The sequence below is a fragment of the Sebastes fasciatus genome, chromosome 11 (assembly GCF_043250625.1).
Source record: "Sebastes fasciatus isolate fSebFas1 chromosome 11, fSebFas1.pri, whole genome shotgun sequence".
Taxonomy (NCBI): Eukaryota; Metazoa; Chordata; class Actinopteri; order Perciformes; family Sebastidae; genus Sebastes; species Sebastes fasciatus.
In genome coordinates, this window is record NC_133805.1 from 9,603,386 (window position 1) to 9,623,560 (window position 20,175).

The following is a 20,175-nucleotide window of genomic DNA, read 5'->3' on the forward strand; positions in this document are numbered from 1 at the left end:
TTTTTTAACATTACAGCATGTAAACATGTTCTTGTAGAAACACAAAATACAAGTATGAACCTGAAAATGAGCACGATATGGGACCTTTAATGTATAGCTATTAGTGTTTTTATGTTGCGACCAGAAAAGTTAAATATTCAAAATATTTATTTAAATAATATATTAAATGGAAATATTTATTTCTGAAATATTTGAAAATGAAAATGAGCATGATATGGGACCTTTAATGTATAGCTATTAGTGTTTTTATGTTGCAACCAGAAAAGTTAAATATTAAAAATATTTATTTAAATAATATATTAAATGGAAATATTTATTTCATTTTTATAAATTATTTTTATTTATTTTTTATTTATTTCTTTTCCAAACTTTGCACGGCAGCTGGATTCTGGTGATGTCAAGAGATCTCCCGATAATCAGGTCAACTGTGACGCAATTATATTTACAAATGTCACTTAAATTTAAGTAAAGAAAAGAAATTAAAATTAAAAAAAATCACACACACAAATTGAGAGTAGAGTCCAGCAACTTGTTCTGTCTCTGCTTTGCACAAAGATGCTCTATAATATGACCCCAGAATGAGCGCATCCGGTCTGGAGGTTTGTCCCTCACTTGTCACCGTAGACACCAGAGGAACGTGATCACAACATCTGACGGAGACAACAATCACTGCAAAACGGTGAGTTATCTATAGTGATAAAGATCTCCTATAGCTCCGTGCATAGTCTATTATTAATATGCATTAAGATGTAGAGGAAAGAATTAATAAAGGTCCAGAGGAAAATTCAGTTTGTTAAAACCAAAAAAACATCTCAGGGTAACGTTAAAGTTTTTAAAGTTCAAAGGTCTCTACATTATATAACGTTGTAAAACTGAAGTCGAAGTCAATAATTATCTGATGCTGAGCAATAATTATATGATTATCTGACAGGCACTCTGTGCAATAATCTGGCAAAACTGTCATCAAATCTATATACATATTTTATTTTTATATTTTATATTGTATTGTCTTTTATATTTTTTAATATTTATATTGCACTATCTCTTTTTTTTAATTTGTATTATCTTTTCGTTAGCACCTATGGGATTGCACAATCTAATTTCGTTGTACTACACAATGACAATAAAGGGCTTGAACTTTGAAGTCAGTCATGCACGAGAATTTAATTGCACAAGAAGTATCTATGTGTGTGTGTGTGTGTGTGTGTGTGTGTGTGTGTGTGTGTGTGTGTGTGTGTGTGTGTGTGTGTGTGTGTTCCAGTGCTGCCAGTATGGAGGGAGAGCCCATCTCCGTCCTGTGCACCCCTGCTCTGGTGGTGGATGTGGACAAAGTGAGGAGAAATGCAGAGAGGATGATCGAACGCTGCAAGAATCTGGGGGTCCAGCTTCGGCCACACATGAAGACCCACAAAACCATGTATGAAAAACAAGACACACAAACACTCAAAACAATACATTTACGAAAATCTGTCATATGTATAGTCAGGTCAACTCATTTATATAGAGCTAAAAATCATAAAAGAAGTTATCTCATGATACTTCTCATAAAGAGCAGGTCTAGACCATGCTCTTTAAAGGGACTGTTTGTAAGAATCAGAAATTGCTTGTTAACAACGACACCTGTGGCCGTTAAGTCAACAAAAGTCAGCGTCCTGTTGTTCGCGCTTGTGCTCGCTCTACATAGACATGAACGAGGCGACACACTAAAACCACAATATCACTCTATATTTCACCTGCTTGGCAGTAATGTTAGCTGACCAGACGAAGGTCTCTCCATGAATCCATGCTGATCCTGGTGTTGGCTTTTCCTGCCTCAGCCTCCCGACCGCGGCCGGAGGGAACAGGGGAGGCTCCGAAGTTATGGTCGGAGACGATAATGTTTCTCGCTGCGGAGCCCCGTCACTTCACAAGACACGGGAAACCTCTGTTGGTCTGGAGGAGCTGCAGCATTTATTTCTCTACAAACGTCCACTGTACATTCACTAGATATTCTCAGAGCTACTAACTCTTCTGCAGTGTGTAGTGTGCGCGTGTTCACGTGAGAGCGGAGCGAAAGAGCGAGAGCGAGCGCGGTGTGTGAATGAAGGCAGGCAGAGGAGCAGAGTACAGCAGAGACTCCGGCCCTGAAGACCAAAGCTACGGTCTCCCCCGCGTCCTCCGACCGCGGCCAACACTGGTTTGCAAGACCGGCTTCACTAGATAGAACTTTGCGGTTTTGGTGCTTCCGTGTATTTTGTGTTGGAGTCTGAGTCTGAACAGCGTAGCCACACGCGAGCGCGCATGGGACACCAACCCGGATTGATTTATACGTGCAAGAAGTTACAAACAGTCCCTTTAATATACAGAGACCCAACATTACCCCACGATCAAGCATTTGGGTCACAGCAGCAAGGAAAAAACCTTGAATAGAACCAGCTGGCTCTAGGTGGGTGGCCATCTGCCCTGACCGGTTGGGTTGAGAGAGAGAGAGAGAGACACAGAGATGCACAGCAACAACTGTAGTAACAATAACAACTATAAAAATAATAGAAATATGACTAATAATAATAATAGTAGCAGTGGGGCGTCAAGCAGAACCACGGCAACAAGCGCAGCCACGATCCAGTGGCAACCATGATCCATGGCAACCTGCGAGACGAGAAAGCACAAAGACTCAGAGGAAGATGCCAAGTTAGTAACATGCATTATTGAGACATGAATGCATACAGATGGAGAGGGAGAGGAGGAGAAAGGAGCTCAGTGTAAGTCCCTCGGCAGTCTAGGCCTATAGCAGTATAACTTAGGGCTGGTCCAACTATAATGAACTATGGATAAGTGCCTCATAAAACCCCACTTCAAAACACCTGAATTATCCCTTTAAGGTATGATGGTGCCTGACCATTAAGAGCTTTGTAGATGAGGAGAGGGATTTTAAATTATATTCTGGATCTTACAGGGAGCCAGTGCAGAGAAGCTAATATGGGACAAATTAGACATCGGATCTCTTTTCTAGTTCTTGTCTGTAAACATTCTGCAGCATTCTGGATCAACTGGAGAGTCTTAAGGGACTTATTATATTAGAGCAGCCTGATAATAAGGAATTGCAATAATCCAGCCTACAGGTAACAAATGCACGGACTAGTTTTGAGACAGGATGTGCCCTTTGTGCAGTGTTGTACTTATATGTAAGGGATACTGATAATGTCTGTGTATTTGTGTTCATGTCTAGTGAGTGTGCTGACATAATGACGGGTGGATCACGGAGGTGCATTGCGGTTTCCACACTGGCAGAGGCCTGGTTCTATACCGACAACGGGTTTGATGACATCCTCTATGCATACTCTCTTCCTTTTGATAAGGTCTCAACTCACACACTGAAAAGACTGTTTTGAATATGTGCTGCATATCATTAAAATAACTTGCAGGTGGTGGTGAAACAGCTCCATGTAGAACTTACAATAACAAAAGATTTAATGACAAATATAGGAAATAACATTTTGCTTTGTTTTTGTGAAAAAAAGTCACAGTTTGCACTATTTCAAATGGTAAATTGATTGCTTGCATACTAACTACAAATAGAGCATACCACTGTATGGCAATTAGTATGTATTATTACTTGGCTTTGTTGAATTCTCGATTCTGATTGGTCAATTACGTTTTTCTGCGGTCTGTTATTTCTGTATAGCAAACCGTTGCTATGGATAACAGACCGTTGCTATGGACGCAGTTCTGATCCTCTTACACAGCGAGCAGACTATTTTTTTTATTTTTTTTAGCTGAAGCATACAATTATTTCTAAATCCATAAAATCATTTTTAGATCAATATTTTGTGTCAAATAACTGATATTGTCGGGGTTTATTTCCCAATAATGACCCACTCGCTGTATCCCTTATGTACGTATCTATAAGTAGGTACTAGTAGAATGTAGTATGAAATTGAGAAATAGCTTTCCTTTATCACAGCTGACATTGCTCGTCATAGCAGGAAAAGCACAGGTGGAACTAAATCATTTAATTCATTAATGACGGCTCTGTTGTATATAAAGTGTACCAGCGAGCCAGCATGCACAATAGCATGGCCCTGGAACATTAAGCATCAACTGTGATTGATTTTCTTCAATTGGTTTTCAACTAATCAGTTATTATTATTAATAAAACACGCAGGTCAATGTAATTAACACAAATTTTACATTCTTTCTTATAGCTTTTATATTCTTTTAGGTCTCATCATCTCCCAACCATACAGACACAGACAACTTACAGTATGTCTGTGTGTGCTCACAGGTGGAGAACTGTGCAGCCCTGTCAGAGAGGCTGCATCTCTTCCAAGTTTTACTGGATCATCCTCTTGCTCTGGATCAGCTCAAGAAGACACCACTGAGAGACGGTCTGCTGTGGCACGTCTGGCTCAAACTCGACTGTGGCAACGGGAGAGGTAAACACGCGGGGAAGCTGCAGGACACAGCTCATCGTCAGCTGCTGAGCTGCCCGCTGATCCTTCTGTTTGCTCTTTGCCATAGCTGGTGTCCTGCACTCGGAACCCGAGGCGCTCAGATTGGCCCAGGCCATCGCCGGGACGGAGGGCGTGGAGCTAACAGGAGTGTACGCTCACTGTGGGAACTCCTATAACTGCAGAGGAGTGGAGCAAATACAGGCTGTCGCCCAGGAAACAACCGACTTGACTCTGAAGTTCATGGAAAAGTATGGCAACAAAATAAAGACGTTCAAAAGCAAGTAGAGGCCAATCATGTCATATGTAACCAGCCACAGAGAGAATGGTTAAAATACATTTTCTCAGGCACATTTTTTATTATCAATGATTTGATTTTCTTTTGACTGGCATGTACCAGTGTACCCAGAGTGTTTTACAGAAGTCCACTAGTTTATCTGCTTAACAAAAGTCTTGTTGTTTTATGTTCGTAGAAGAAAGAAGACTAAAGTTAAGTTAATAAGAAAGGACTTTAAACTACGGACGCCTCAAAAATGTAGAACTGGATTTACACTACTACACTAAATCTTGTTTAAAGGACCAGCTTGTAGTATTTCAGGGGGCACTTACAAGTAAATAATCTGTTATATTTATTTCCTGTGAAATGCTGTCTTGATAGAATCATCCTGTAAACTTCTCTGGGTTTGTTTTTGGGCAGACTGAAGGCTGTCGGCATCACCTGCAAGTCCAGCATTGGCTCCACCCCTTCCTGTAGTCACCCAGTCAAAGACATGGCGCAGCTCAGTGAGGTGCATCCTGGGAACTATGGCTTCTATGGTGTGTGTGTGGATGTGGCTGTATTTGTATCAGTGTCTAAGTTTGTTTAGGCTGTTTTTAAATTGACATTATTGTATTGAAAAAGAAAAGAGTCACAAATTCAACTGTTGATGTTTTGTTGTTTTTGTGGCTGTCTTCTAGACGTGCAGCAGTCTGTGATTGGCTCGTGCAGTCTGGAGGACGTGGCTGTGAGGGTTTTGACGAGAGTCATCGGACATTGTCCTCACAGGAACCAGCTCCTGATTGACTGTGGATGGTGTGGCCTCAGGTACCTTCATCAATATTGTATACCCTGTTTTGTGGTTGCAGAATGGTCTTTACCTGCTTACTGTTTTAACATAATCCTTTAATGATGTATAATAGTATACTTAAAGAGGACATATCATGCTCATTTTTAGGTTTGTACTTATATTTCGGGTTTCCGATCGTGTTCCAGTACACAAGTTGGAAAACTCAACGGGGTTTGCTCCAGCCAGGCTAGGCATTGTTAGCAACAGTTGGTGCATTACCCATTACGCCGGTATTTTGCGCATACAAACAAAGTAGCAACATGTCCACAGATAGAAGTTGGACAGGACTGTGTGTACGACTGATGTGAGAGACAAATAATATAGAAGTGCTAATAAACAGTATTTACTACAGATTTTATTACTGTTGATGTGCGGAGTAGCTGTCTTGGATTTTGAGTTCGGGGTTGGTGAGGTTCGTCCGAATTCAGGGGGCATTCCAGTTGAAATTGCCGACTTCCCAGTTCAAATGGAGCGCAGCATAGTTCTCAAGCTGTGGGTGATATACACTCACCGGCCACTTTATTAGGCACACCTTTTCAATTGCTCATAACACAAATAGCTAATCAGCCAATCACATGGCAGCAACTCAATGCATTTAGGCATCTAGAGGTGGTGAAGACGACTTGCTGAAGTTCAAACTGAGCATCAGAATGGGGAAGAAAGGGGATTTAAGTGACTTTGAACGTGGCATGGTTGTTGGTGCCAGATGGGCTGGTCTGAGTATTTCAAAAACTGCTGATCTACTGGGATTTTCACGCACAACCATCTCTAGGGTTTACAGAGAATGGTCCGAACAAGAGAACATATCCAGTGAGCGGCAGTTGTGTGGACGGAAATGTCTTGTTGATGTCAGAGGTCAGAGGAGAATGGGCAGAGTGGTTGGAGATGATAGAAAGGCAACAATAATTCAAATAACCACTCGTTACAACCAACGTATGCAGAATACCATCTCTGAACGTTGAACGTTTTCTGATCTCGACAGCCCACAAAAAACTGACTGGGTCGTCTCATTTCACAGTTTGTGGGTCGGTAAACGTTCCAGGTATCCAAGGGTATGTGCACAAGCACTGAAAAAGTTAACTTTTCATGATATGTCCTCTTTAAGTTATGTTAGGGGAAGGATTCTGGGGCAAAAAAAAATCCCACATGTATTATTTTGATTTATTCCCTCTCAATTGACCTATGATGCTCACCAACTGGAGCAAATACATGTGTTACTCACCACTACATTACTGATAGCTGACAGCTATCTATTGCTTTCCTATTTTCTTTAAACTTGTTTTTGCTCTCGTCTCTCAGTCTAGACGGAGCTGGAAAACTTCCCACTGGATATGCTGTGATTGAAGGACACCCAAACCTCAAGTAAAGCCATCTACTGTTGTCTCTAATCTCAATACTAAACTTAAGTGTGACCTAAGTCCTGATGAAATATCCCCCGCCCCCCAGGTTGTTGTCTATGACCCAGGAGCATGGTAGAGTGGAGCCCATCTCAGGACCGCTGGACTACAGCAGATACCCCCTGGGCTCTCTGCTCACACTGATCCCCTACCATGTCAGTACAGTTGAAGCTTAACACTGCGTAGGTTTTACTGTGTCGCTCTCCTCTTGTTTGACCCCGTCTCTGTTCATTTTTACAGTCGTGTGCAAGTGCGGCGATGCATCCCGTGTACCACGTGCACTCCGAGGGCCGTCTGCTGGGGAAGTGGACACCAACACGCGGGTGGTGAACACCTAGCTACCCATGTCACCTGCAGTTTATTCCAAAATATTCATTTTTTAGTTTTGTACACAATCTTCAGTTTTGGATTTTCTCTAAATGTAAGCGAAAGAAGCTTTGCATTGTGTACTGCAGCACAACAGGTGCTGGTAACTGCATGCATTTATAGGCAGGAAGTACTGTATGATGATTATGAGCCTGTTGAAGTGGGTATACTAATGTGTGTGCAGTGACTACCACAGGTTCTCTTGAATACTGGTTGTGTTTTTTTCTGACTAAATAAAATCACTACTTCCACTTCTTATTTTGTCTTTATCAATAAAATATTTGCATAGATTCTTACACATTTCTAAAATAGTCATAATGATAATAGGAATAAAAATATATAAACATTTTCATTATAACAGTAAAGTATATTCCACTTTTAACATTATTATTTTTATTATTATATTATTATTTTCCATCATTGATTAGTATTGCAGTTTTGTTTTATCACATGATGAACTTTATTTTATTTTATTATTTTTTTATATCATACTTTATTTCAAAAGTTCAACACAGTAGATTCACAGACATGTTCAGATTTTTTATTACAATTCTGCAAATATATTTTACAGTATAAAAATAATATAGAAATAAAATAAATTATACAACAAATAAAATGTAAGAAAAGATGAATAAAAACCGGGGTCTTTTAAACAATTGGAATACATTTGAAATAGTTTTAGTCAATTTAGAATTTTTATTAAGTTATCAATCATAGTCAAATATGTTTTAAAATCAGTATCTTTAAAAATAAAAAGGAGGATATTCTTTTAAAAGAAGAGATATAAGATAAGATAGAACTTTATTAATCCCAAAGGAAATTCTTGTGCCAGAGATTGCTCAAAAATACAACAAAATTACAACAAGTTCAAGTGTATAAAATACAAGTCTATAAAATAAAAAGTACTATTTATAGCACCAGTGCCTAAAAGAATTACAATTAAGTAAGATACATTTAGTAAAATTAGTAAATAAGATAAGTAAAATAAAAAAAGGTAAGGTAAGCTAAAAAAAAACAACAGAAAAATAAGTAATATTGCATGTGATGAGAAAAGAAGTAATATTGCACATGTTTTGGACATTAATATTGCACACAATGAGCCACATCATATGATGTTTATAATATTTTGCTAAGATAAAATAAAATAAATTATCTAAATCTGCAGATAAACTGGGATTGTTGACAGTGAGTTAATATCTGTATGAAGTCTCAGCAGCAGAGTAGGTTGTGCGAAGTGCATCTTGGGAAATGTGGTTTTTACTGAAGCTGACGTTCTGATTGGCCACCGTGTGACCTTTCGATTGTCACGTGGTTTAAAAACTTCAGGAGGATGGCGCGGAAAGTTGTCACACCGCTCAGCGTGTAGATCTCAGTTTATGAGAGGTTTGTTTACATTTTTTCTGGGGTGATACGGACTCATTAGCCGGTAAGTTACTGTAGTTTAGACACGTTTAGTTACTGTTCTGCTTCTCTTGTAGTCCTTCAGTGTGCAGCTGTTGTCTGTTGTTGCTGACTGACCACAAAGAAACACATCACTGCACACTGTCAGTTGATATTATCATTACTATTAGAGCCAAACTACATTAATAGAAGTAAACCATATAACCCTGAAAAGGGAAATCTGTGTGTGTTGTGTTTGCTGAGTTGTTAGCTTTTAACTAGCTGCTGTCACACTGTATGTTGCTTTAGATAGTCATGAGTTTGTTTTTTATTTCTTTATTGAACTCATGCTCATTAACAAAGGTACAGATACATAGACAGTTGAAAATATATAAATCTTTTTATATATATATTAGTATACATCATATTATAATCATTTAACAATCTATAAGTCTTAATGGCTTTTTTATTTTTAATATAGGGTATCATGGTGGTATTTAAATTCATTAATAAAATGCAGGAAAGTTGGCTTGGTTCCTGACCATTTTGTCTTGTGGATATGAAATTTTCCAAAAATAATAAATCATTTTATTATATACAGCATGTTCTATCCAATCTTATCTTATCTTATCTTTTTTTATTGTAATGTTTTTATTTAAGAAACATAAGATGGGACAGATATTTAACACAGAGCAATTTCACTTTAAAAAAATAAATAATAATAATGTAAATAACCAAAATCAAAATAAATAAAACAAAGATAAATACAAGATTTAAATAAAGCCATCAAACACATAATTCATAAAATAAAACATACATACAGATTCATTAATTTAAAATATCCGATCTTATCTTATCTTTTTTTATTGTAATGTTTTTATTTAAGAAACATAAGATGGGACAGATATTCAACACAGAGCATTTTCACTTTAAAAATTAAATTAAAAATTAAAAATTAAATTAAATTAAAATATATTAAATAACCAAAAGCTACATAAATAAAAAAAATGAAACAAAGATAAAATAAAAGTAAATAAATAAAAGATTTTTAAAAAAGTCAGCAAAACATAATTAATAAAATAAAATATACATACAGATTAATTAAATTAACATATCCAATCTTATCTTGACTAAAATATATCATTACATCAAACATATTTATTTCCACATTCATCTTAAGTTTCTTTTGTAGAAAGTTGCCTACATCCATCCAGAGCAGTCATGAGTGTGTTGGAGGTGAAGTTCATCGGGGATGGAGATGCTCTGGAGCACATCGTGGACAAACAGGAGGGTATGAACAACACAGACACTTTACTTCTCTCCTGCTTAGATATGTTTGGGTATTGTCTGTCTCACTAACTAACTGACTACCTGTCTGTGTATAATAACTTAAAGGTGTGCAGAGCAACAGTGGGTCTGTTCAGAAGATTGTAACGTTTAAGAACCCAGCAGGACGACGAGCCAAAGAGGAAACTGTAGACCATAATGGAGACGAAAATGGAGTCCTTGATGAGCAGAACTATGTCCAAGCTTTAGGAACAGACAACGCAGAAGGTGAGTGAGGCAACTGTCATTTGTGAATACGTATTGTGTGTAGTAAACCTTGCCCATCTGTTACCTGTTTTCAGCTATCTTTGTGTTTGTATGGGTATTTTTATTGAACCTTTATTCGGCCTGCTGCTAAATATTTAGTATACACTCGTTTGCCAGTTTATTAGGTACACCTTAAGTAGCTAAAATGAATGCAGTCTAATGCAACAGCCCTGCAATTAAAGCAGCAGTGGGTAGAATTGGAGCAAATATGATTATATGATAATATGATGAAATGGTCTCTATATCCTGACAGTAGTGCATGAGAAAGGTAATCTGAAAAAATCATGTGTCTCTGTGTCCTCCGGTGCTCCTAATGGCATCTGCAAGATTTCACAGACTGGAGGAAAACAACCAATCAGAGCTGATCTGGAGACTTGCCGTCTCTGAGCAGCTGTCAATCAATCACAAACTCCAATCAAACGGTCAAACTAGGCAGCGCTGATCAAATATGAATTAATATTCTGTTACTGTAATGCCTATTTCTCGCCTCAAATGTTTTCAGAAACATCTTGTAGTGTACTGTTTAGCTGTAAAATGAGAAAGTTTGTGACCCAGCAGCCATGTTGAGACCAGCTCCAGATCCTCCTGGTACAGCCTGTATTAGCAAGAGGCCATTGTGTTTATTGCTGCTAATCATATAGAAATGATCATTTTACGTGGTTACACCTCAGTCACATAATGTTGCTTGGTTTTACAGAAGATGAGGAGGGTATGTACAAAGTGGCCGGATCCTCCATTTTCACCTTTCAGAAAGCCAGACGTGGACACAGCATGGCCCAGACTGGTGAGAGCCTCCGTTCTCTTCCGTCATACGTACACAAACTCTCTTGGATTGCACGACACCAGCTGAATTTATCACGTTTGCAGGATATTACAAACTTTATTTTTGTGTTTTTTTTTCACAAATAGCAAGCGAGTTGGCTCGGACTCCCGGGAAAAGCGTGAGCTTCAGCGCAACCCCCAACACTGAACCCTCGACTCCCACCCGATCAGGCCGCAGTGAGTTCAGCAACCTCTCCTTATTGTTTTGTTGCGTCCATCCTTTCCTGTGTCCATTTCTGTACAACTAAGTCTGTTCTGTCTCTCTCTGACTAGATCACAGAGGTGGAAGCAGGACACCACAGAGGGTGAGACTAGAAGGGATTTGTGTGCTTAGCTTCTCATATAGACCTTTTCCCATTGCCATTCTGTTGCTAGGGCAACAGCTTTGGTCCATGTTTACTTCCTGCCAGCTACTGCATTAACAAACGTGTGTCTGAAATCACATACTAAGCACTACATACTCAATATGTGTACTATCGTTAACAGTTAACAGTAGTATGTATATTTTCGGACACACTGAACTTTAATTTACGTCGTCACTTCCTGGTAGCCTCTTTACCGGATGGAGACGTGTAACCATGGTAACCCGTGTCAACTTCATGTGACCAGATGATGATTTGTGAGAATCATAAATTCTGAACTGATTTAAAAACTATATTACGCCTATAGCACACTTAATTGAAGCGTTACTGACATTACAGAGCTGTCCGTCAACGTCTGTTATGAACGTTGTCGTTACTACCACATTGCATTGTGGGATATTTATGCCGCCGCAGTGTCCAGCGTTGCATACTGTAATATTTCATCGGAAATAGTATGCAGTTCATCCAGCAACCTTTATTTTTGGATGATATTGCCATTTTTCTATAATGTTGTTTTCTCGGTATTACCTCTGTTTTTTATCTGACAGAGCAAGAAGGTTCAGTTTGTCTCCACGACGCCCCACAGGCTCAGGAAGAGAATGACAAGTGAGTGTTACAATGGAAGTAGATTCTCTTATAGTTACAGTAAGATGTATAAAGTTAAACTATAACTAAGCCGTTTGATATTTTCAGCTCCCAGCATTCGGTCAGACAGCGATAGTGAGCTGTCGCCCTCTGACTCTGAGGAGGAGGAAGAGGAGGAGGGGGAGGAAGATGGGATTGAGGAAGAGCAGAAAGTAAAGAAAGAAAACAAGGAGAACGTGAAGACTCTGAAAACGCCCAGTAAAGCTTCGTCTGCGGCTCTCTACAAGACTCCCGCCAAGAAGAGCAAGACCACCTCTGAGGCCCTCAGTCAGCCCAGTATGGTCGAGGAGTATTTTGAAGCCCACGGCAGTTCAAAGGTCTTGACGTCAGACCGCACCCTGGAGCGTTTACACATCCCTAAACTCGACAGGGTCAGTATCTAACAGCCAGGGTTCCTTTTTTTTTTAATCATGCTTTTTATTGTTTCCTTAAGAAAAAAAGACTACAACAACCTAAACCACAACAAATAAAATAATATGTACATATAACAGATAGTAAATGTAAATTGAAAAACAAACTATTCAAAATCAAAGTAGGAGAGAATTTTTTTTAAATAATAATGATAATACATATACATTAATTAATAAAATAATTAAAAATATATATATTTATTTTATATATAATAAATTAAAATGTTAAATTTATGAATAAAAACAAATGAGTAAATAGTAATGATAATAATAAATATGAAATGTACAAAAGAGTAAATAAAACAGAATATACAAATAATAAAATAATATGAATATAATTAAATAAAATATTAAAAACTAAATTAATTAGATAAAGGTTGCATCAAAACTGTTCAGGAGACAATCTTTGCGATTTATTCCTAGCCCTTTATCCCAAACATATACCACCTGTCAGAAACACAGGATTGTGACTGTTTGTTTTTAATTCCAAGATATGTCAAGCTGGAACAGCCAGTGTTTTAAATGTACTCAATGAGCTGTGAGTTTCCGTTGGTTTTGTGTTTTGCAGGAGACTTTGGCTCAGCTTTTAGAAGGAAAGCCGTCCTGCTGCTCGAAAGAGATCCAGCAGCTCCACAACAAGTACCGAAAGCACTTTAGCAAATGGATGTTACAGTTACAGTGAGTAGTGTGGTTTGCACTTTCTTTACTCCCTGCTTTTTTTTTTTGTAATGTTTGAAATTTGGTGCAAACCAGAAGGTGTCTCTGTGTTTGTTTGTAGGTTGGGATTCAGTGTGCTGGTCTACGGTTTGGGCAGCAAAAAAGCTCTGCTGGAGGACTTCCGCGTGTCTCAGTTGGATCAGGAAATCCACCTCGTGGTCAACGGATTCTTCCCTTCCATTACTCTTAAATCAGTCAGTATGCACAGAAATATCTATTCAGATTAAAAAGGCTTTATTGGTATAAACTACGACCAACGTAGGAGTAAGAGTGTGCATGGAACAAGGCTGGTGATGTTCTGTTTTTTTCTTATTGTCAACAAATTTCATGAAAAGACCAAAACCAGCAATGAATGTATCGTACATCTTACATTTCCTCCTGATTGTGTAACATTTTCCAGGAACTAGCATCCTGTTAGAAGTAAAGCTATATTTATTTATGACTGTTTCAGGATTTGTCTTATAGGAACCAATGGGAATGGAGCTGAGTGCCACAGACACAACACATTGTTGGTTTTGGTCTTTTTCACTTGATTTTGTTGCCAGACTTGTAGTTTAAAAGAGAAACACTTGAGAAATATTGATAAAGGTAGATTTAGTAGTCTCTTTTCTATCCTCATCATACCATGCTTTCATTGCAGATCTTAAATGCTCTGACATGTGAGGTTCTAGAGCACCAGGGAAGTTTCCGGACACCCTCAGACCAGATCCAGTACATCGCTCAGACCCTTAAAGACAGTGAGTGTTTCTGTATATTGTCTCTGTCTTAAAGGGATAGTTTGGATGTTTTGAAGTGGGGTTGTATGAGGTACTTATCCATAGTCAGTGTATTACCTACAGTAGATGGCGGACGGCAGACAGGTGCTACCACACAGAAGCAAAGCAATGTACTGCTGTGGACGGGGCCGGCAGCAAAACGTATTTTAGCCACCTAAAAGAAAGGCTCACCTGAAAAATTAAATATCAATTTAAGTGAACGCTATATTTAGAACATTTTTGCCGGTTTACCTTGCCGTCAGATAACCCTTTCTAATGGGGAACTGAAGCCGTTTTATCCATCTTTGCTCTCGCCAAAGGGCACCAGACTCCGTTGATAAAACCTGCAGTTTTAACTTAGTTTGTTTGTGTTATTGTGTGACTTCGAACCGACTGTGACTTGCATCAAAATTAACTAAAGTCACACAACAACAACACAAACAAACTAACAGATCGAGGCAGCGGTCGACCAGCAACTCCTGCGTTCTGCGAAGTAAAATTCCAGTTTTTTTCAATGGAGTCTGGTGGCTTTGGCGAGAACATAAATAACGGCTTCAGTTCCCCGTCTGAACATGGACTGTATAGCTGTCTCACGGAAAAGTAAATCGGCGAAAATATTCTAAATATAGCGTACTATCTACTGTAGGTAATACACTGACTCTGGATAAGTACCTCATACAACCCCACTTCAAAACACCCAAACTATCCCTTTAAGCATGTGTTTGAATTCTGTGTTTTAAAACTGGAGCGTTTCCTCGCAGGCCCAGATCTCCACGTTTACCTCCTGATCCATAATATCGATGGACCAATGCTGCGAGGAGAGAAGACCCAGAGTGCACTGGGGCAGCTGGCATCCCTGCCCAACCTGCACTTGGTGGCTTCTTTAGACCACATAAACGCTCCAATGGGTGAGTGTTTACTGCCATGTTAATTATATTGAAATGTATTCTTGTAGCTTAATGTTTCCTGTGTGTTGCCAGTGTGGGACCAGTTTAAGCAGAGCCAGTTTAACTGGCTGTGGTGGGAGTGTGTAACGTTCCAGCACTACGTAGAGGAAACGTCGTATGAAAACTCGCTCCTGGTGCAGCAGACCGGCGCTCTCGCTCTGTCCTCTCTCACACACGTGTTACGCAGCTTGACGCCCAATGCAAGGTACCACATCCACCTTGATATCATTCACCATCGGAGATGTTAAGTGATAAATGAATTGCTTGAGTCCTTAATGGCTCTGTGTCCTTTCTTTTTGCAGAGGAATTTTCAAACTGTTGGTGAAATTCCAGCTGGAAAACAAAGATAACCCTTCATACACAGGTGCACACGCAAAACCTCAAAATGCTGTACAGATTTTTTTGCGTAAAATGTGCGTGTTGCTTTATGATTGTAATATCCTCCCATCACTGTGTGCAGGATTGTCGTTCCAAGATTTCTACCAGCGTTGTCGAGAGGCGTTCTTGGTGAACTCTGACCTCACGCTGAGGACTCAGCTGACCGAGTTCAGAGACCACAAACTGATACGGACGCGCAAGGTGGGGTCCTGTTTCACTTTAAAATAGAGTGCTGCAGGAATGACGTATTTTTGTAGGCCAACCAGGAAGTCAGCATCGCCCTGGTTCCCTCGACAACCCAATGGGATTTTTCCTTTGGGTTTTGGATTATTGCAGGAAATAAAATATGTGGCAAACAAACATTTGATACTTACACGTTTTGTTCAGCAATATAATCTTCACAAATGAACCCCACTTTTATGATTTTTGAAGTGTGAATGCAAGAAGTAAAAAGCTAACGTGAGGCTATAAACGAACTACACCACGGTCGTATGAGCGTGAGTATACACAGCGACTGTAGTCTCATTTAGCCACTTATTAGCAACCGCCTTTATAAGACATTTAATAGCTTCAAAATTCACAAGTGGGACATTTACTACTGTATTTTATATTGTTGCACAAAACATTAAAATCTCTTAAGCTTGTATTAACCACAGACCTTATTTCAGACATCTAACTAAAAAACTTTAAAAAAATAACACTGACTTTCAAACAAGGCAACCGAAAGTGCTAAAATGCTAACTCATTTCTGGGTTTCAGGACTCATTCCTGCACCACTCTATTCCCAACCCTAATTTAGCACCATAACTCTCTGCAGACTTCAGTGTCTCTCAATTAACAATTATTCCCATGATCCTCCAGGGTGCAGACGGAGTGGAGTGCTTAATCGTCGCCGTGGACGCGAGCACATTGATGGATTTCCTGGAGAACGAAGAGGGCGACTGAGTGGAGAAGGCTTTAGACTCGTATCGCTTCTAGTTCATCCACTCCACTTCACCAGCAAATAGATACTTTGGTTGAATCGGTCGCTGATATAAAGGTCCAGTTATGTGATCAATATCAGACATGAGCCCAGCTTACAGGCTCGGCAGAGTTTAAACGAATGGTTTAAATCTAATGATTGTAGCACGGTGACATTCACATCTTTTTGATTTTGATGTATACACGTTTTCAGCCAACATCTGTAATTAAAATCAACACTTAATAAGTTAGTGCAATTTCATCTCTTTAATTACAGAAATAGATTTACATTTAGCAAAATGTTCATTCTTTTGTTTGTTACATTCTTTTGCTTGTACAAGGCGTGCTGCTGTAAAAAAAAACAAAGATAGCCGGGGAAGTTATTCATCACTCCTCCACATGTGAAAACTGTAGCAAAAGGGAGAGATGTCAGTAAACATGCCATGCGTATTGCAATCAGAAGGTAACGGGTAGAAAAGGGTTGTTTTTGGTTAAATAGGGAAAGAGGGAGGGAGAGGTTTGGCCCTGAGTGCATGCTATGAAATATTTCAGTGTTGGATGTCGACGGTTTTCTGCGTCTGCAGTGAATCCATTAGCATTTCCGAGTCCAGTGTGTAAGTCTGGAGTATGTTTTGAGTAGCTGTGTGTACAATGTGAAGCTCCTCTTCATCCAAATCCTTCAGCAGCATCAGAACTGCATCGAGAGTGTGTGTCTGAAAGTACAATTTAAGTTATCATTTATTGGCTGAGATTAATAAAAAAAGTTCTAGGAAGCAATGTTCAGAGAATGGAGGGTACCTTTTTGATTGCTGGTTTGTTTTCTCTGGTTGACGGAGAAGAAAGAGAGGGGAACTTGTCTCTGGAGAGGAGTTTCATCCCCAACTCTTCCCTGATTTTGCTAAAAAGAAAATCAAGAAAGAAATGTTTTGTTCTTAATATGTCCTGACAGATTGTTTTCAGCCGATGCATGTTCTACTTCCTGTTAAGTGTCAATCGACAATGCTTACTTGGTCTCCTCCATGTTGTAGTTAAGCGGGTCATTCTCTGTCTCTGCATCTGGAAGTCCATTGGAAGAAAGCTGGTTTTGAATGCTGCTTGGAGGGGTGGTGACCTCTTCGCCCTCCATGAGAGCAAGTGCAAGCTCATCTTCAGTCACTACTGCAAACACACACACACATACACAGATAAAATGTAACTACTTATCTAACATTAACCTTCTTCTCTCAGGTCACACCAAAGCTTTACACAGATTTGCTCCAGTCTTTCTTCCAATCGTGGGTGCAAATATTTCTAATACAGTCACACACACACACCTTGGTTGTCGAGCTTCTGGAGGCGAGGCAGGCAGCGCAGCACGGTGAGGCGATACCGGCTGGAGTCGGTACCACAACATGGGTTCTCAGCCAGCCAGAGCACTCTGAGACGTGTTAATGGACGCAGGAGAGACAGCTCAGAGAGAGAGGGGATCTTATTCTTCCTCAGGTAGAGCTCACATAGAGACAGACAGCCAGCCAGAGGAGAGAGAGACAAGATGCTGTTGACACTACAGAAAGGTGGGGAGGAAAGGAAGAACATCACAGCTAGGATTCATTGATCATCTCAAATGATTCTGTGCAAATGTAACAGTATCATATCAGTGTAATATCTGTGTGTGTGAATGTGTCAGAGAGACACAGCATCGAGTTAAAGGTCCCATATTATATAAAAAAGTGAGATTTTCATGTATTTTTATTATAAAGCAGGTTTAAGTCCTATATAAATACTGTGAAAGTATCGAAACACTCAATCCACAGGGAAACATACACAGCCCGTATTCAGAAACTCTGCGTTTGAAACAAGCTGTCAGGATTTCTGTCTATTTGTGATGTCACAAATATACAATATTTAGACCCTTTACACAATTTTAAACGTAAACATTCTAAATGTGTCCCAGTTTATTTCCTGGTTGCAGTGTATGTGAATGTCATCAGCTGACAGAGAGTACACATGGACCCAATCTGTTGCCTAGCAATGCAATTCCGTCAAAATGCGCTAAACGGAGCGTTTCAGACAGAGAGGGTAAATACAGGCATATTCAGGCTGACAGTATGAGGGAAAATAAAGTTTTTTTTTTAACATTATAGCATGTAAACATGTTCTAGTAGAAACACAAAATACAAGTATGAACCTGAAAATTAGCCTAATATGGGACCTTTAAATAGACCAACCTGAGTGTCAGCACCTCAATGTTGGCCATTTGAGAGAAGATAGAAATCTGGAAACACAGAGTAGAAGGGGAACACATATATTACTGCATGCATACATACATACATACATGCATACAAAAACATTAAAAAAAGAAGAGTAGCAAAGTGAATTTGAGCATGAATAGTGAAAAGAACTGACAATAACCTGATATTTTCAGGTGGAATTTCATTTCATTCTCACTGTGCAATATCATTTTCCACTTGTGCAATTTTGTTAATAGTCTGTTTATTGTCAATACTGTATAAACTGCTCCTATTTTTATACTTCCTTCTATTTAAATGGTTCATATTTTGTTACTCTTTGTTATTAGCTCTTTTTTTTACTGTGTTCGCTGATGCATCTTGTTTTTTTAACTATCCCCTTTGCTGCTGTACACTGCACATTTCCACCACTGCGGGACTAATAAAGGAATATCTTATCTTATCTTAATTCAGTGTCAAATCAAATGTGATATCCATTAACTGACTATACTCACATCAGTCAGGTTGCATCCCCTGCAAAAAAAAAAATGAAATGTAACGTTACCACAAATGCAAGATATACACAATAAACTGCACTTGTCAACCTCCATCCTCATCAGCATGTAAACCAACTAAATGACTGGTGTCTGTTATGCTACAAAGAAATGTCAACACTTACCAGCAGTTCAGTTTCTTCACGCTTTCCAGGTCGGAGGCCTTAGCCTTCGCCAGAACCTGTTTCCGTGTTAGTTTCATATCATTTCAACTAATCTAGCTGTCGAGAAAGAATATTTTAATGCACTATATGTTCACAAACAACAAAAGGCCGCATTATGACAAGCTGAGTGGACAAACATTTCAACTCAGCTGCAGCAGCGACGTTGTTCTCCCCACACGACTGCGCATGCGCGGATCCACTGAGGCGTCCTTAGTTACGGTCACATCCGGTATTATTATTACAAACATGAAAACATATTTGTTTTGGTTGAAAGTCTTTTTATTGGTATTCTGTACAAAATCCAATAAATCACAGAAATAATTGTATAAACAAATTACTCCCCCCCCCCTCATCCCTATAACAATATTACTGCACCATTAAATAAGCAGAATTAATTTCATAAACAATTACATTTATACATATAAATGAATTAAATCCGATAGAAACATAAACGAAACATATACAAAAAAAGGAAAGGACCAAATACACAAAAAGATAAGTAAATTAAAAATAATAATTATAAATACATTTAAAAAATAAACAAAAACAAAAAAAAACCTAAGTATAAATTGTGAATTATATGTTATATGAGGTCAGCAGTTTAAAACTTCAATGTCAGTGGTATCCATTTTTTCTATATAGATTTTTTTGTTTAAATTTTCATTTTTATTTGTCATTGTTGTAGGTCTATGGTACGATGGTACGACGGAGTATTAGGGCCACATTGAGGAAAAATAAATAAATCTGAGATTTCGAGAATGAAGTCACAAGTTTATGAGAAAAAAATCGTTGTATTATGAGAATAAAGTAAATATTATAAACTAGTAATTTTACGTGGTATTTTCTTTTTTTCTCGTAAAGTTATGACTTTATTCTCGTAACATTACAACTTTTTTTCTCGTAAAGTTATGACTTTATTCTTGTAACATTACAACTTTTTTTCTGGTAAAGTTATGACTTTTTTCTCATAATATTATGACTT

At 38.6% G+C, this 20,175-nt stretch overlaps 3 protein-coding genes across 6 annotated transcripts; 2 read left to right on the forward strand and 1 right to left on the reverse strand.

The window, feature by feature from the left end:
- The first annotated feature begins 581 nt into the window (after window positions 1-581).
- On the forward strand, window positions 582-7,553 carry LOC141776675 (D-serine dehydratase). Of its 2 annotated transcripts, none has more exons than XM_074650420.1 (10): window positions 582-679; window positions 1,262-1,417; window positions 3,209-3,338; window positions 4,265-4,415; window positions 4,501-4,681; window positions 5,128-5,246; window positions 5,388-5,514; window positions 6,836-6,898; window positions 6,983-7,088; window positions 7,174-7,553. In XM_074650420.1, the coding sequence occupies exons 2-10, from the start codon at window positions 1,272-1,274 to the stop codon at window positions 7,261-7,263; spliced, it is 1,113 nt and encodes a 370-aa protein (XP_074506521.1). In that variant the 5' UTR covers window positions 582-679; window positions 1,262-1,271; the 3' UTR covers window positions 7,264-7,553. The 2 variants fall into 2 exon arrangements, with proteins under 2 accessions (XP_074506521.1, XP_074506522.1); XM_074650421.1 differs by lacking the exon at window positions 582-679 and adding an exon at window positions 696-817.
- A 1,018-nt stretch (window positions 7,554-8,571) lies between these two features.
- On the forward strand, window positions 8,572-16,519 carry orc2 (origin recognition complex, subunit 2). Of its 2 annotated transcripts, none has more exons than XM_074650422.1 (16): window positions 8,572-8,725; window positions 9,860-9,970; window positions 10,075-10,233; window positions 10,970-11,056; window positions 11,182-11,271; window positions 11,368-11,399; window positions 12,005-12,062; window positions 12,150-12,472; window positions 13,080-13,189; window positions 13,290-13,422; window positions 13,869-13,965; window positions 14,745-14,891; window positions 14,964-15,135; window positions 15,233-15,294; window positions 15,391-15,509; window positions 16,170-16,519. In XM_074650422.1, exons 2-16 carry the CDS (start codon window positions 9,901-9,903, stop codon window positions 16,251-16,253), a joined length of 1,743 nt encoding a protein of 580 aa, XP_074506523.1. In that variant the 5' UTR covers window positions 8,572-8,725; window positions 9,860-9,900; the 3' UTR covers window positions 16,254-16,519. The 2 variants fall into 2 exon arrangements, with proteins under 2 accessions (XP_074506523.1, XP_074506524.1); XM_074650423.1 differs by having other exon boundaries at window positions 8,587-8,725; window positions 9,872-9,970.
- On the reverse strand, window positions 16,517-19,384 carry cfap410 (cilia and flagella associated protein 410). 2 transcript variants are annotated; one of them, XM_074650425.1, is made up of 8 exons: window positions 19,331-19,384; window positions 19,155-19,250; window positions 18,991-19,009; window positions 18,476-18,522; window positions 17,582-17,811; window positions 17,276-17,426; window positions 17,067-17,166; window positions 16,517-16,981 (listed from the first exon to the last, which is right to left on the reverse strand). In XM_074650425.1, exons 2-8 carry the CDS (start codon window positions 19,229-19,231, stop codon window positions 16,817-16,819), a joined length of 789 nt encoding a protein of 262 aa, XP_074506526.1. In that variant the 5' UTR covers window positions 19,232-19,250; window positions 19,331-19,384; the 3' UTR covers window positions 16,517-16,816. The 2 variants fall into 2 exon arrangements, with proteins under 2 accessions (XP_074506526.1, XP_074506525.1); XM_074650424.1 differs by having other exon boundaries at window positions 19,155-19,381.
- Window positions 19,385-20,175: the final 791 nt, after the last annotated feature.

Bases quoted from the DNA above. Each gene is read 5' to 3' on its own strand.
- LOC141776675 (XM_074650420.1), top strand. From the start codon at position 1,272: ATGGAGGGAGAGCCCATCTCCGTCCTGTGCACCCCTGCTCTGGTGGTG. The intron at 1,418-3,208 runs GTATGAAAAACA...GTTCATGTCTAG, and splicing joins ATGAAGACCCACAAAACCAT to TGAGTGTGCTGACATAATGA. The intron at 5,515-6,835 runs GTACCTTCATCA...CTCGTCTCTCAG, and splicing joins TGTGGATGGTGTGGCCTCAG to TCTAGACGGAGCTGGAAAAC.
- orc2 (XM_074650422.1), top strand. From the start codon at position 9,901: ATGAGTGTGTTGGAGGTGAAGTTCATCGGGGATGGAGATGCTCTGGAG. The intron at 10,234-10,969 runs GTGAGTGAGGCA...TTGGTTTTACAG, and splicing joins AGGAACAGACAACGCAGAAG to AAGATGAGGAGGGTATGTAC. The intron at 11,057-11,181 runs GTGAGAGCCTCC...TTTCACAAATAG, and splicing joins ACACAGCATGGCCCAGACTG to CAAGCGAGTTGGCTCGGACT.
- cfap410 (XM_074650425.1), bottom strand. From the start codon at position 19,231: ATGAAACTAACACGGAAACAGGTTCTGGCGAAGGCTAAGGCCTCCGAC. The intron at 17,427-17,581 runs GTGTGTGTGTGT...GTGTGTTTGCAG, and splicing joins CCAGAAGCTCGACAACCAAG to TAGTGACTGAAGATGAGCTT. The intron at 17,167-17,275 runs GTAAGCATTGTC...TTTTCTTTTTAG, and splicing joins TACAACATGGAGGAGACCAA to CAAAATCAGGGAAGAGTTGG.